At 45.1% G+C, this 15345-nt stretch overlaps 1 protein-coding gene across 1 annotated transcript; it reads right to left on the bottom strand.

The window, feature by feature from the left end:
- Window positions 1-3026: 3026 nt before the first annotated feature.
- TMEM64 (transmembrane protein 64) lies at window positions 3027-14206 on the bottom strand. Its single transcript, XM_054385272.1, is given in 7 exon segments — window positions 3027-3221; window positions 6945-7100; window positions 12502-13403; window positions 13406-13694; window positions 13696-13745; window positions 13748-13798; window positions 14092-14206. Coding segments are annotated over 7 exon segments (1758 nt in total).
- Between the last annotated feature and the right edge of the window lie 1139 nt (window positions 14207-15345).

The raw sequence follows: 15345 nt of genomic DNA, 5'->3' as shown, positions 1-15345 counted from the left end.
ATGGTGCCCCTGTGCTTGGCCCTGGTGAGGCCACAGCTTGAGTGCTGTGTTCAGTTCTGGGTGCCACAGGACAGGAAAGACAGTGAGGTGCTGGAGCATGTCCAGAGAACAGCAATGAGGTTGGTGAGGGGTTTGGAGGCTGTCATAGGAGGAGCAGATGAGATGTGGTTTAGCCTGGAAAAGAGAACACTGAGGAGAGAGCTTACTGCTCTCTACAGCTACCTGAAATGAGGTTGGAGTGAGGCTGGTGTTGATCTCTTCTCCCAAGTAACCAGTGACAGGACAAGAGGAAATGGATTTAAGCTGTGCCATGATGGGGTTAGGTTGGATATTAGGGATAATTTCTTTACTGAAAGAGTGGTCAGGTGTTGGAACAGGCTGCCCAGGGAGGTGGTGGAGTCACCATCCCTGGAGGTGTTCAGGAAGCTATAGATATGGTGCTTTGGGATACAGTTTTGTGGTCATGGTAGTTGGGTTATAGTTGGACTTGGTAATCTTAAAGGTCTTTTCCAACCTTAATGATTCTATGATATCCTAACTTGCTGCTCCTTTAACACTGACAACTATCTTTGCATGCATAAAAATGACACTCCACTGCACCTTCTTTCCAAATACTTCACAGCAAGCAAAACATTTAATACATATTTCTTTAAAGAAATTTGAGTGAATTTATTGTATAAAATTATGATTGGCATGGTACAGAAAAGTTCCTTTGAATGCACATTTCCCGTTAACTTGTACACAAATATTACAAGGATCAAGCAAAATGCAAAAGTCTTAAGAACTACTTCCATACTACAAAAAAGTGTTCACATAGTGAAGTTACTCTCATTACAAAATGTCATGGAAATAAAAGCACTTCAAAATACGTATTTGGGAAATGTTCTCAAACCATCAACAAAATCTTTAGTTAAAAAATGCAAAGAAAGAGATACCCTCTTCAAAACACTGTTTTGGATTTGGCAGACAGAGCAAAGTTCAGGTCAGTTCATTTATGGAAGGACTGTTCTTTCCAAGAAGCAAACAAACAAGAAAAACACAAAACCCAAATCAAACCATAGTTAGGAAAGGGCTCAGGTATACTATGATGACAAATAACGCCATCAGGATTTATCTGGCTCTCTTGTTTTCACACAGGAGCTGTCAGAGGCAGAGATGTGTAAATGAGCATTGCCAGGCATATACAGATTGCCCTTTTGAAAGCAAACCAACCAAAGAACTAACCCAAACTCTGAAACTACAAAAAGGAGACAATCTGAACTTTGTTGTTCCATTCAACTAGTTCAGTTCCTCAGGCCACAAGACCCAAGAATAGCAGTCTGCAAAGGATACACATTGAGAGAACCAAATGGAAGTACCAAGCGCAGGAGTTGAGCTATGCAAGTACTGCACAGCCTCACAGGAAGACTCTTAGAGGCCATCAGGTCTCTGCTTCCCAACAACCTTGCAGACCTGCTTATTCCTTAACAAGACAAAAATCCTTGAACCCAACAAACAGCAGCCTTATGAAAGGGAGGCACAGTCATATCAGTAGGAAATAACAAAGCTTAGAAGACTGAAAGCATCCTTAAAAGCTCACCCAAAAGAACTACAAAGTGAGGAGTAGGTTACGTTGCTTTTGTATCGGATGACCTGCGTGTGTCCGAGCGATGAGCACTGGCACATTCTGTGCCTCTACACAGAGCTCACACCCATAGGTGAGCACAGGCATTGCTGTGCTGTTCTCCTTTCACACACACACACACACACGTTACTATGGGGTCAGCCAGCCCTAACGCAGTGCAAAACAGGCCATGGCGTGCGGTAAAGGAGCGGCACCCACTACAGTGCTGCCTTGCAGAAATGAAGTCAGAATTCCTGAGTCTCAGAGACATTACTGTCCTCCTCCACTACTGGGCTTAGTTTTCCAAGGAGATCTTCTAGTTTGCCCTATCTTCACACTGATGAATTGAGAAGAGCTCGTGTCTTTTAAAACAACATAAAACCTGTAGAAAACGACATGCCAACCAAAGTAAAGTTTTAAAGCTCTGTAAAGGGAGAGGGGGATTCACTTTACAAAATAAAGGCCACCTTCATGTAATATTGGTACTGCCGGGATCCCATCATTTTGTTTCAAGGAGAGATTTAGCTCCTTGTGCTGGAAGTCTTGTTACATGGAGTCATGCAAGCTGGAAAACTCCATCCTTTTAACACTTACTCTGAAGAGGACTAATGTGGAACAGCCCTTTGTCACAATCACCACGGTGGTAAAACCATTGCAACCATCAAGTCATGAAGTCTCCTTCAAACAGTCACTGCAATGTATTAAAACTTCCATGGTTTTCCTTTTGCTTTGCATATTACACAGTGTAACTTAAAATGTTATTTAAGAGCACTTCAGTCCCACAATGTAGGATTTAAGCTTGTGTGAATGCATATGCATGGCTCTGCAACGTTTTTAATGACTTACAAAAATACATTCAACCAAAACTTTGTATAGGGTTCTCTCTGGGTTTTCTCTGAAGGAAAAGCCAAATGGTCCACACCATTAGCTAAATAATACACCCCAAGGTCTGGAAGCAATTCCAACAGCACAAGCACATTCAAGAATAACAAACATCGAACTGCATACTCTCTCATTTATCTTTATCAGTAACAAAATTCTACTGCATATAATTATTCAGCCTTATAAATAATGCTAAGCAGAAAAATATTTACCTCTGTGCTACTTTTCTCTGTTTATAGATGCATTTCTCAGTTGATAGAAGCAAAGGAAAAAAAAAAACAAACAACCCTAAAGTGCAGACTACAGGCCATGACAGGCATAATAAACGACCAAAGGTGCAGTCAAATTTGTGTTTACATCTTAAGTTACTTCACCTTCTTTCTTTTCCTGACAGAAGCCACCCCATGTGCAATGAAGAGCTGGTCAGTTGGTTTGTGCCACAGTACAACCTGTAACCACTTGTAATTTCTTTTTAAAACTAGTTGACTTGTCCAGAGATATTTCTTAGGTCCAAAAATCCTTTTCAATTAATACTTCAAAATCACACAATATTGACACCTGCCCCAGAGAATGCTACTGTCCTTTTGTTGCAGTATGTGGCTGAAGCACTGATGCCGGGCTGACTGTCTTTACCAAGAGATGTCTTCATTTCCAGCTCACAGGCTACAATGGCGGCGTTCAGCTCCACTTGAGCTCGGTGAACCACATAAAACATGAGTCCTATGCTTATGACAATCTGCAAATGAAACAGAAGAGTACTGTATAGAAACTGGAAGCACAAATCCAAAGCAGCTGTTGACACAAGGATTCACAGAGGCACCTGCTGTCTCCATGCTTCACAGGCAAGACATCAGAAGGGAGATGAACTTAACCAAGGAATGCCTCTAAACCTACAGAGGCTAACAAGGGTAACCTGCACACATCAGAAGACAGAGACTACATAGAGCTTAAATAGATAGGAATTGAAAAGTTGTTTTCTTTCTTTCCACCACCACCCACATACTTGCTAGGAAGCCATTCCTTCCCTTTCTCTTGGAAAACACATTACCACAACAAAAGCATGCAGTGCCTTTCTGTAAGTCAAAAAGGCTAATTTCTTTTGTCCTGGTTTTGCTGGGGGAGATTCCCAGGCCAGGAATTGCAGGCTGCTAGCAGTTTCAAATCAGCCAGGGCAGCTGACCTGAGCTGGCTCACAGGTGTACCCCACACCATAAAAAAGGGGGAGGTGCTCCTCCTGCTCCTGCAGACTGCTTTCCTCTCTATTGGGACTGCCGTTTGTTTGCTGGGCTGAGCACAGCTCTGTGCACTAAGAGCAGCTTGGCTGTTTCATCAAATCAACTTTCATTTCAACCCGTGGGTCTCCTCTCCTTTTCCTGATTCCCCTTTCTGCTGGGGAGGAGTCATTGTGTGATAGAACAACTGCTGTAATTCAGCCCCAGATAGGGGCTAAGAGATAGCTGTGTATCAGGGAAGTAATAGGCTGAAACTGTACTGGACCTCTGCAACCTCCCAAACAGCAGAGACAGGAAAGGAAACTTCTTATCCTTGCCCCTCTGACATTGAAGACAGCAGAGAGCAGCAGTGTCACCATGCTCCTCAGATATCAGAACTCAACAGGGCAGAATCAGAGCTTCTGACTGATTTACATTAGTCTGCACAGGAAGAACTTGATTTCTGGAGGACAGCTCAGGGAGGGGACAGGATGTTGGTGGTGTGGGGCCTGGGGTTGTTTTTTTGTGTTTTAAGGAGGAAATATTGTCCAGAACACCAAAGGATTTTATTTCAGGTTTTTGCTCTAAATTTTATTGCTAATCATTTTTCAGCTTTCACCACAAAAATGATCAGGAATAAATCTGGCCAGCTTTTGCTTAGTGTCATTCAATGACATTGGCACAGTACTCCCCAAAGGCAGCCTTCAGTTTTGATAATAGACTAGTTATATTTTCAGCTGAGATCCTCCTTAAATTACTCACTAACTAACTAAATAAAATCTTGCTGTCTCATAGTGACAGGCCCTTTGAAAGAAGTAAATTCCTCTGCCTTTCTTCATAATATTTTATGAACCAGCTGGAATCTGCAGCTTTCTCCCAAAAAAATCCCCCAAACAAAACAACAGAATCTAAAGCTTTGAGTCCAAAAGCTGAACTTCATTATTAATCGGTAGGGATACATTTGCTTTAAGAGTAGTAACTATCACTTAAAACTTTATGCATGGCATAAAAGATGTTGAGCATCACTGAATAAGATGATTGACAAGTACGGCCAGAGGACAATTGTGGCTGGGAGGCATCCCCAGCAGTTTCCAGCCCAACCTGCAGCTCACTGCAGGATCAGACCAAATTGCCCACCACTTTTCTCCAGTCAGGTCTTGAAAATTTCCAAGGATGGAGATTAGACTATCTTCCTGGGCAACCTGCTACCCTGCTTGACTGCCCTTGCAGTGATAAAGGTCTTCCTCACAAATTCAAGTTGTTTATTTCAAAAACTTGCCAACATAAGAGTCAAAAAGAGCATATGGACACCAAGATCTGAATGTATAGGAAAAGCAGCTTATACAAATATTTCAGTTTGACTGGGTTTGGAAATATTGCTACCAGTAGCCTGGTTCCCTAAATAAGTATTTAAAAAAACCCCAAACCACATAGATATATATACACACACACAGACACATATATATGTATATGTATACATGCACACAGGCAACTATGAAACATGAAGAATTTTGGATCAATTTACTACAACAAAATCCCATTAAAGCCCAGCCAGGCAAAGCACCAGGCTGATGCCTGAGAGAAAGCAGGAGAACGTAAGTAATTCCTCCACTAACAGGATCTCTTGATTTAGTCTGATCCCAAGGACTGCTCCCAACGAGTTAATGACTCCTCTTCAAGTGTTCAGCCTCTCCAGACAGTGCTTATCTGAGTAACAGTTAGGCTACAGACTGCATACACTCCACAAAGGAGAGCCAATGTCATTTAAAATCAAAGAAAAAAAGACAAAAAGGGGAAGACCACTAAAAAACTACTACCCTGGAAACAAACATTTCACTATCAAAACAAAAGCTGATCAAGTAACCACTTCTTTGATCTATCAAAGTTACTTACCTCATATTTAAAAAGAGATTTTTAATACTCATAAACCTCTTCTGTGAGGTCTATAATTTACATGTTCTTTTTAAGAACACACAAATTAGGGGTGGGGGAAGGACAGGGAAGGTTTAAAGTGGTCCTAACTGAATTTTATATCTGAGAACTGTTAAATATCAGCTGTAGGAGTGTAAAAACTGAGGAAAAGAAATGACTGCAGTAGCAACTGAAAGTTTGCAAACCATGGTAACTGCTGGCCAAACGCAGCCTGAAGCACCTTGCTGCTGTCTGAGCAAGTTTTAATCTATAATCGGTTTCTGAAATCTCTGTGCTTGCCACGGTCTCAGACTTAAGGCTTAGCCCCAAGATTTATTGACACATTATTTCATCAGCTAAACTCATGTAAAGGTGCTATATACCTCTCACTGGTTTACTCACTGGTAAGATTAGGACATTCTAATTTAGGCATTAGCATAACTGCATTTCTTCAGCACTCTTCATCATCAATACCTATGCAAACTTGGGAGTGTTCGGTGCTAATGGCGAATCCTGCACAGGTGCTGCTGGGTCCAAGCACCCTGAGCACACTACTCTGCAGAGGGCAGCACATGTGCTTTTGTGTAGGGGTGGCTTACCAAGTCCACAGTTATTCAGGAAATGACCACAGAGGGAAAGAGAAGAAAACTTGACAAAGCTGTAATAGGAAGAGAGAGTGCTAAACTTCTGGTTTGTGCCATATATGGTAGAAAAGAACTAAACCTGTTGCACAGACGAAAGCAAAATCAGAAACAGTGCACCAGAAACTCTCTTCTCTGGGTATCTAGCAGTCAATAAGCCTGTGAATAAGAAGTATCAGCTCAGTTGTACACAAGATACCAGTAACAGAGCTACAAATGAAACACTTTTTAGAACCTATTAGTCCTCGGTACCACATGCCAGACTTGCTTGGTGCTCAGTCTGCAAGATGCTGGCTGCCTCAGAGTAAGGAGCTGTTACGTCAACAGAGAGCACACCACCTGCAAGATACATCTCCACGAGCCTCCTGCAGCCCAACCCTTTTACACTGGAGGGAGGCTGTGCCATCTGAAAGAAGAATCAGCAATGCTAAATCTCTACTCTCAGACATCCTATATGCATGCAGCTTCCAAAGTGAAGATTCAGTGACTTGAAGAGACAAAGCCACAGGAAGGAAACTTGCCAAAAGCAAGGGCCTCTCTTGATACCCACTGGTACCAAAGATGCCAGAGAAATAAGAGGAGTAAAGAAATAAACACATGATGATGATGGTTTCCACGAATAACTGCTTGTGCAAGCAGCCAGAGAGACTGACATTTCTGCTATGGAGGTCTGTGAGAACAGCAACTTCATCTTACCTGTAAACCAAATATAAAATAGCCACTGACACTTTGTTCTGCAATCACATCCTCCATGGTGCGCAAGGTAGTGCCCAAGTACGAGTTCAGGAGCTGAGTAGGAAGCAGTCCAAGTGAAGAAGCCATCAGGTAGTTGGGTAGTGACAAATCTGTAATCTGAATAAAAGAAAGTGTAAAAAATTGAGCACAGCTCCAACATAATTTAGGTGTGTGAACAACCAGACTGCTACTCCTAAAAGCATCCACACCAAAAAATGGAATAATTTCTTACATTCCCTCACTGAAACTTTCCACTGTGCATAATAAAATGGTATGTGGCTAGTTTTCATCTGCCCTTTTCAAAGCCAGTAGGTTTTATTTCATTTCATCTTGCATTACACAACATCTCCATGCCAAACTCATTACCTAAGGTTGCAATTACACTGTTCATTGAGGATGCTTATTTGCTTGTGGTGAACAAAGCTCCAAAACTAATGAGAGTTTGCTTGCACAAAGAAACTACTTCATCAGATGCGAAGGTCTAAAGCAAAAATCTATTTACTTTGATTTTTATATGCAACTAATAAAGAGAGGTAACTATTCAAAATGCCACTGTATTAAATATGCTCTAGGTAACCAGAGTGGCAGATACTATTTGCCTTTGCAACGAAAGGCAGTTGCATGCTTATTAAGACACACACACGTCAGGGACGTCTAGCAGCAACATCTACAGGGGTATCAGTAAGCTTTTCTACCAAAGATAAGCTGTATCACGCTTCAATTAGTGAACAAAACAGTACACACAATTATTTTTAGTTTCTCTGGTAAGAAAACACCAATAATACTTCAAGATATTTTCCTTTCCTCTCTTGGCTGTGAAATTTGTGTTCTGGGTGCATCTGTGGACAGCGTACATGGGAACAAAGTACACAGCACTGGCTGCATTAATATCAGCCATTGGGAAATAACTGCAAGAGCCAAGAGGCCAAAAGATGCTTACACAAGAAAAAATGAAAAATCGAGGAAAGTATAAGTTAAAAATGAGTATAAAAAGGATGATTTTGAGACAAGCCATCAAAGGAATTTTCCAGATGCAATAAAGCAAGTTCTAATTAAGAACAGCCCCTAATGCTGGGAACCTAGATGGAAATTATTGACCTTGAAGGTTTTGTAGAAGAGAATTGCTGCAAAGTTACTTATTTCATTCTGCTATTCTTAAAATAAACTGTGGGTACTATGAAAGTCACAGTGCTGGATTCTCAGAGCTCTGAGCACCATCAGTGGAAAGTTTTTAGGAGGAAGGGCAGGCAGTCAAGGAGAAGAATGCAATGAAGCATAAATATGAAGAATAATTCACTGGAACAAGATTCAATAAGCCAATTCCAAACTTCACACTGCGAATTACACTTCCCACAGACTAAGATATAAAGAAGAAACACAAATAATACATTTCCCTCTCTATACAAGAATAATTTAGATTTTTAATTAAAAGAGCACTTCACAATCGTGTCAGAACTTTGTACTTGATGGAAGCTTTGACAAGATTTACTTCTAAATTTTACTTTAAACATTAGAATAATCTAGGCCATGTTGTGAGAACCAAAACTTCCCATACTGTCAAGGGAATGAAGGAACTGCTATTAAAAGTTTCTGAAATACCAATGCTGAGGCAAGACTCTAAGTAGGACACTGTTATTAAATCTAATGGAGCTGGGAAACTGCCCAAAGATCGTTTTAACACTCCCAGACACCTCTTCCATTTTTATAGATGTATGAAGGACACTTTTTGCAGAACCACATGTTTGCAGATGGGGATCTGTCCTGAAGCAACTGGACCTGTTAGGCCATGAGACTGTTTCCAAGCAAAGGGGAGGCTGCCAGTGCACACAAGTGACTGAGACTTCTGTGTCCTGATCAAAATGATCAGTTCGGAGAGGGAGGGGGAAAAAAATGCAGGTGTCCTTTCAATTCCTGGTTTGTGGGGTTTAGACTTAGTGGTATCCCCTCCCCCAGAGGCACAGGAAGTGGAAAGCATCCCTTTCTAAGAAATCTGAGAAATTTTCAATAGAACTTAAAGCTTTCTGTGTCTTTCCTTCTGTGAAACTTTACCTGTTCTAGAAACCTGGGGGGGTCTGCATGGCCAAGCTGCAGAACAAAGGCAACTCAAACACTTCTACAGAAAGCTCAAGCCAGGAAAAATTTAGAATCAAATCCCAATGCAAGCATGGATGCCAACTGTTAGAGGCCATACTGATCTATTAAAGTAAAATTCAGAGCTACCTTACCACTATGGTAACAAGAGTGTTAATGAGAAATTCTCCCACTAAGCCTTGGGCAGGCTTTGTTCAGTAAAACTTTGGTCTGTTCTTTGCAGCCCACACTTTTGGTTCAGTCCTATCAAAGAATAAATGCTTGTGTCAAGACTTTGTTGGGGGCTCACATGCCTTTGGGGATTGCAGCAGATTTCTCTCCCCTCAGCTGACAAAAATCCTGTTTCATATCAGGTAGGCTTAGTAACAGAGAGCAAAGGACAATTCTGATGCTCTTTACTTTCTAAAGAAAAGAAACAGACAACCCAGACAGAGAATTAAAAAAAAAAAAAAAAACCCACAAAAAAATACCCCAAAACCAAACAAAAATTAGCCAGCAACTCTCCCACAAGCTGCCTGCATCTTCCTGCAAAGCAGGTACCGTTTCTTTACCTCTGATTTCACTGTGTGCATTTCTGGAAGCACAGATTCACACCCGGACATGTTATTTCTTCCATACAATACTCCTCTCAGAGGAGAAAGAAGAAATATGAATTTTCATCTAAGCTACACCTGGCACTACAAAGACTCAGTTTGCATAAGTCTAGCTCCAGAGCCCCAGTAGTGGGAAGGAGCTGATAACCTTCATGCCAGGCTTCCTCGCAGAGGTGCCATGTGGAGAGGGCTGTGTGGGTAAACACTTCAGCAAGAGCTATCAGCCCATCCCAGTGGCTCCAGCCACTCTGGCATCACAGGAGTGACAATTCAGCAAAATCCACTCAAAGAGAAATGCAAACATGCTTTCAGTTAAGAAGTTTCTAGGTCTTCCAGAAAAGCATATAAATGCATTACCCCTGTGCTCCTACTATTGGGGCTTTTCCAGAAAGCAGCAGGATGACCTTAAGAGCAAGATATTCACATCTGTCTGGTGAGAAGCTAAGAAATTTGTGTTAATTTTCTTCTTGTGCTGTCTCAGATCATGTGATCCCATCACTAAACAAATACTAGGAAGCTCCTCCTTCCTTCTGTACAGTCCCCTGCAAGTCAACCACCCCAAAGCCCTCAGCAAATGGTACATACCACTGAACAAGTGCTTGTAGAAACCCACTAATCCCAGCCCTGCAGATGATCGCTCTCACCATCAAGGTTATGCCTTGTCCTGGACCATATGTGTCACTTCCTTCCCCCTAAGTATTCTCAGTATCTTCAGTTTACTTAGACATGTAGAAAACATGCACAGACTAGACTGCTGGAAAATTAAAGATGCGTAAGTTCACTGCTCTTCCCTTTACTACTAAGAGCAATCATTCTCAAATTCAATGCTGAGATTGTTAGCACAGGAAATTGATAGATGGTTCGGACACCCTAAATCCGCTTGCATTTTAAACTTCAGCAGAGCAGTAGGTCTTCAAAGAAGTCAGATTTCCAAGAAATGACAGCTCAGTCTGTGTAGGTAGAATTTTGTACTCCCTATGTAGCTTGCCTCAGTGAGAAACTGCCTTGCTTGCATGCAGTATTTTTACTTTTCCAGTACTGTCATAGTTCATATTAAATGTTCTCAGTTAAAAACTGAATCCACCCTGCTTGCTTTGACTATGTTGCAAAGTAATAAATCCAGAATAATAAATGCAACCCATCTGAGCAGGCAACATCCAAGTTATTTGGCATACTCAAGAATTTGGTTTCATTTTGTTTCCTATCTGTTATTTTAACACTGTAACACTGTTATTTAGCTTGCAGGACTTGAAGAACACAAAACATTGACTTACAGTGCCATTTTAATGTTGGACTGGCCTGAATACTCTGCTGAATCTGGTTTCTCTCAGAATGGCAATGCCAGGAAGAAAATAATTTTAACTCTGCAATTCTCTGGTCAGTTCTTCAGACGCAATACTGCTCCACAACACCTGCTGACTGCTTCAAGTGACACCCACAGCTTGTGAACAATCCAAACACAACAGCTTTCCCCACTTTAGGATCATCACATTACAGCAGAAGCTTCATCTACTGCACCAGCACTCAGCTCCCAGCAGCACAGGTGTAAGCTTCACCATTCAGCAGCAATATGGATATTTACTCAGTTAGATGGCTAAAAAAAAATGAAATAGCAAAGGTTCTTCTCATTCATAACATGGAAATGGTTACAGCATCTGCTTAGAAGGAAGACGCTGCAGTTCTTAGAGGCAGAGATCACAGCTCCTGAGACGAATGCTCTGTCACTGTTTTACATGTAGCAATCCTAAATATTTCATGTGGGTGTTAACCTCTAAAAATTGTGTGGCTTGGTTTTTTTTCTGAAATAACAAATTTGGGATTCAGTGACCTGCTCATTTCAACCAGGTGACTGTCAACATTGAGCAAGCATTTCAGAAGGGTAGAGGATCAGGACTGCTGATGGAAGGAAGGCATGCTATAAGAAAGCAGCAACCCAAACCACTTTTTATAGGGTCTCTTACATTAAAGAGCATATGAGTTACTATTAAAGCTTAAAATATTTCATGATTTGGCTTGCCTCAGTTTGATTTCACTGAGTGAGTAGACACAAGTGAGGCATAACATCGCCAAGAACAGATCTTTCAGACAAAGCACTTGGAAAGAGCTGAGGGTCTGAAACTGTCATCCTCAGCAGGATAGTACTCAAAAGCAGTACCCTCTTTACTTTCCGCAGTACCTTCTTTACTTTCTCATTTCAGATGATCAAAGAGAACACTTAAGAATATGTTTCAAGCTATCCTTAAAGAACGTACCCATCTTCATCTAAAAGCAGAAAGAAAAGCAAGTCCAACTCAAGTTTAACTTTCAGTACCACTCTGGTGTACCAAGTCCCTTCTCAGCTCTTAGCCTAAATTTTAAAGTTCTGCCCAAAATGCACAATCTCTCTCGTTTGCATAGTCTTAACACTCTTTAGGGATTTGCTGGATGTATGCTACAAACATGAACCAAACAGAGCAAGAATTTTAATCTGCCTTTTTTTTTTCTTTCCAACACAGTTATTTAATATTAAAAAGCTAAAGGAGATCTGGCAAGACTGCTTAAAAACACTTTTCCAGGTCACTCTGAAAACACAAGGTCATTAAAATAGTTGTCTGCAGCTTTTGCTACACAGCTCCTTGAGTTTCTAACGCAGTCTCGAATGCCAGAGAGCAATTCTAACGCCGTTACCTCGAGCACCTCCCTGCCCTCCCTCCACAGGCACGGAAGGGTCATCAGCAAGAGCAGGTAGGGAGGGTCACTTGTGTTACAAGAAACCAAGGTTTCTTCCCGGGACAGGAGGCGACGTCCACCAGTACCCCCGGCTGCTGTAGCGAAAGCCATGCTTCGGGACTCACCGCGAAGACGGCGTTCTGCAGTCCGAACGGGATGGGCGTCAGTCGCGCCAGAGCCACCACCTTGAGGCCGCTGCCGCCCTCCACGACGCGGACTACGGCGCTGAGCGTGTCGCTGCCCTGGATCCTGGCCCAGGCCCAGCGGGCCAGCAGCCGCTTGCAGGCCACGTGGGCGACGAAGGTGCCGATGAGGACGCCAAGCACCATGAGCCCCATGCCCAGCACGAAGCCGTAGAGGTAGCCGGCGGCCACGTTGAGGAGGATGTAGCCCCAGCCACAAGGGAAGGACACGACGATGAAGCCCACGGTGAAGAGCAGCACGCCAGCCAGGCTGTCCAGGCTCTCGGCCCAGAGCAGCAGGTCCCGCAGGTACTGGCGCACCAGTGCCAGTGAGGCGAAGCAGAGGGCCGCCAGCACGCACACGCTGAGGCAACTCTTGCACCAGCAGGTACCCAGGAGGCAGCAGGAGCAACGCCAGCCTCGGGCCTCGGCCAGCCCGGGCCCGCCGCCACCTGCCTCGGGCAACTGGCAGAGCAGCAGCTCCGCCGGCGGCAGCCCGCCCTGCTCCGCGTAGGGCCCCAGCAGCAGCCCCCCGGTCCCCGCTGCCTCCGCCGGGACGAAACCGACGGTGTCGCCGCCGCCGCCTCCTGTCGGCGTCCCGGCGGCTCGGGACAGCCAACGACCAAAGTCCTGCCGGATCCCCTGTACCGCCGCCTGCTTCACAGCCCGAGTAAAGAGCTGCAGCGCCGCAACCCCCACGCCCCACATCCCCTCGCCCCGCCGCCCGGTTCTAGCGCCCCCGAGCCACCCAGCCCCGTCGCTCCCCGCCTCCCCAAGCAGCCTGCGGGCAGGGGCGGTCGCTCCCTCATCGCCCCGCCATGGCCCGGCTGCCGGCGGCGAAGCCCAGCGAGGGCCGGGCGGGGGCGGGGAAGCGGCAGTGGGGAGGGCGAGCAGGACGGGGCCGCGCTTCGCCGCCGCGCGGGCCCGGCGGGCGGAGGGGCCGCGGCGGCCTCCGCGCTGCCTCCGCCTCCAGCCGCCCCGCCGGGGCTGACTGCGTTAGACGGCGGCGGCGGCGGCGCCGCACTCTCCCTCCCGGCGGTGGCAGCGGCGGCCCTGGCGAAGGGCGAGTCCCGGGGGGCGGCAGCGGGGCTCCATCTCCCGGCACACTGGGCTCCCGCTCACGCTCCGGGAAGCGCCTTCTCGGAGCGGCCGTGCCGATGTGGCAGCCCCGGCTCCGCCAGCAGCCGAGGGGGAGGAGGCCGGGCTCCGGCGGCAGCAGCGCCCTGCCCCGGTGCGGGGGCTCAGCGGCAGCGCCGCGGCCCGCCCCCCGCTCTGCCCCGCCTCGGTAGCTGTAGGCGGGCAGGCGGGCGTGTGCCTACCTCAGCGGGGCGCCGCGGCCCTCCCGCCTCGCCCGCGAGTCAGAGTGCCGCCGGGCTGGGCACCGCCTCTCACGCCTCCCGCTGGCGGCCCTGCCCCTGCCGTTTCCTTGCCCCTGGGCTCCTGTTTGTACCAGCCCTGTGGAAAAGGCAGTTGCTTTTAGCCAGAGGGGCGCCTCTGGGCTCCGTGAAGCGTCGGCCGCTCTCCCTCCCTCACGGGAAGGCTTTTTCACGAGCAGCCGGGGTTTCTCCACGTGCAAGACAAACCTCTCCCGGTTTGAGATGAGGGGCGACAAGCAAGGCCTTATGGCCACACATGGCACTTGCAGCATCTCTGCATCAGGACAGCTTGGCTCATCTGACTGCTTAGCTCAGATGCTTGAAGGCTCGGAACCACTTTTGGGTGGTTTGAGCTTGAATTTTAAGTCATTGCTAGAAAGAGAGAACCTGAATGCGCAGGGAGGGCTCAATTTACACGGGCCTCACCAAGGCTTGACAGCTTCATAGGCTCCTGTTGCTCTGGTGTTACCAACAACTGGAGCCATATAGTGCTGAAAGGGTTTTGTTTTCTTTACATATGGGGTGCTCCAGTGGAGTTCTGTTCCTCTGATGGGAAATCTGCAAGTGTATGTAAAATGAGAACATGTGTGGGAGTCGCAGAGGTTAGAATATGATTGGGAAAACCCCCCTGAATCTCAAACTGAAGAATGTATCTTGAAGAACGCACGGTAAATATATTCACTTGCAAAATATGCCTTTAGAAATTATATAATCTGGGCAATCCAACAAACCAGCCTCAGAAAATGACAGCTGCAGCAGAATAAAACAGTCTTTGGAGACTGTACAACAGGGAAGTTGCAGATAAATGTTTCCAGCATTCTTTCTTTTTTTTTTTTCCTCTGCTGTTACCTATATCTAAAAGTTGAACTCTCGATTTTGTGTGTGTTCTTTCCTTAAGTCACAAACTCTGGCAGGGCATACATCCATAATAATGGTGAGAAAGTCCTGCCTGACAGCTTGTAAAGAATGATGGGCATGCTTGTACATTCAGTAAGGTACTGCAGCGAATTGGGGAGGGCTGAGAGTTCAGTGGAAAAATCAAGAAGACAAAATATTAATTTCTTATTTTATACTAAGACCATGCAGGTTTTTGATGTGGATTCAGCTTGTGTATATTTTTATTTGGTACAGTTGCTTTCACAGAATATGCAAAAGGCTGAGGGGAACTACCAGAGTTACACATTGCATTTAAAGTGAATAACCTTGTGCTCAGACCTGGAATGAATCTTCTGCTGCCACTCCTAAAAGGTATGGGGTTCTGTGTTTGTAATCACACTTATTTGAAAAGGGAGCACGAAAGGGTATGAAGACCATAATGGTCAATCTAAGTGACAGTCCTGACATTACACTTCAACCTATAAAAATATTTCAATTGGTTAGTTAGTGGAGATGCTTCTCCAGGCCCTACGAA

The sequence above is a fragment of the Indicator indicator genome, chromosome 12 (genome assembly GCF_027791375.1).
Source record: "Indicator indicator isolate 239-I01 chromosome 12, UM_Iind_1.1, whole genome shotgun sequence".
NCBI lineage: Eukaryota > Metazoa > Chordata > Aves > Piciformes > Indicatoridae > Indicator > Indicator indicator.
This window is presented reverse-complemented; position numbering and strand designations above follow the sequence as displayed.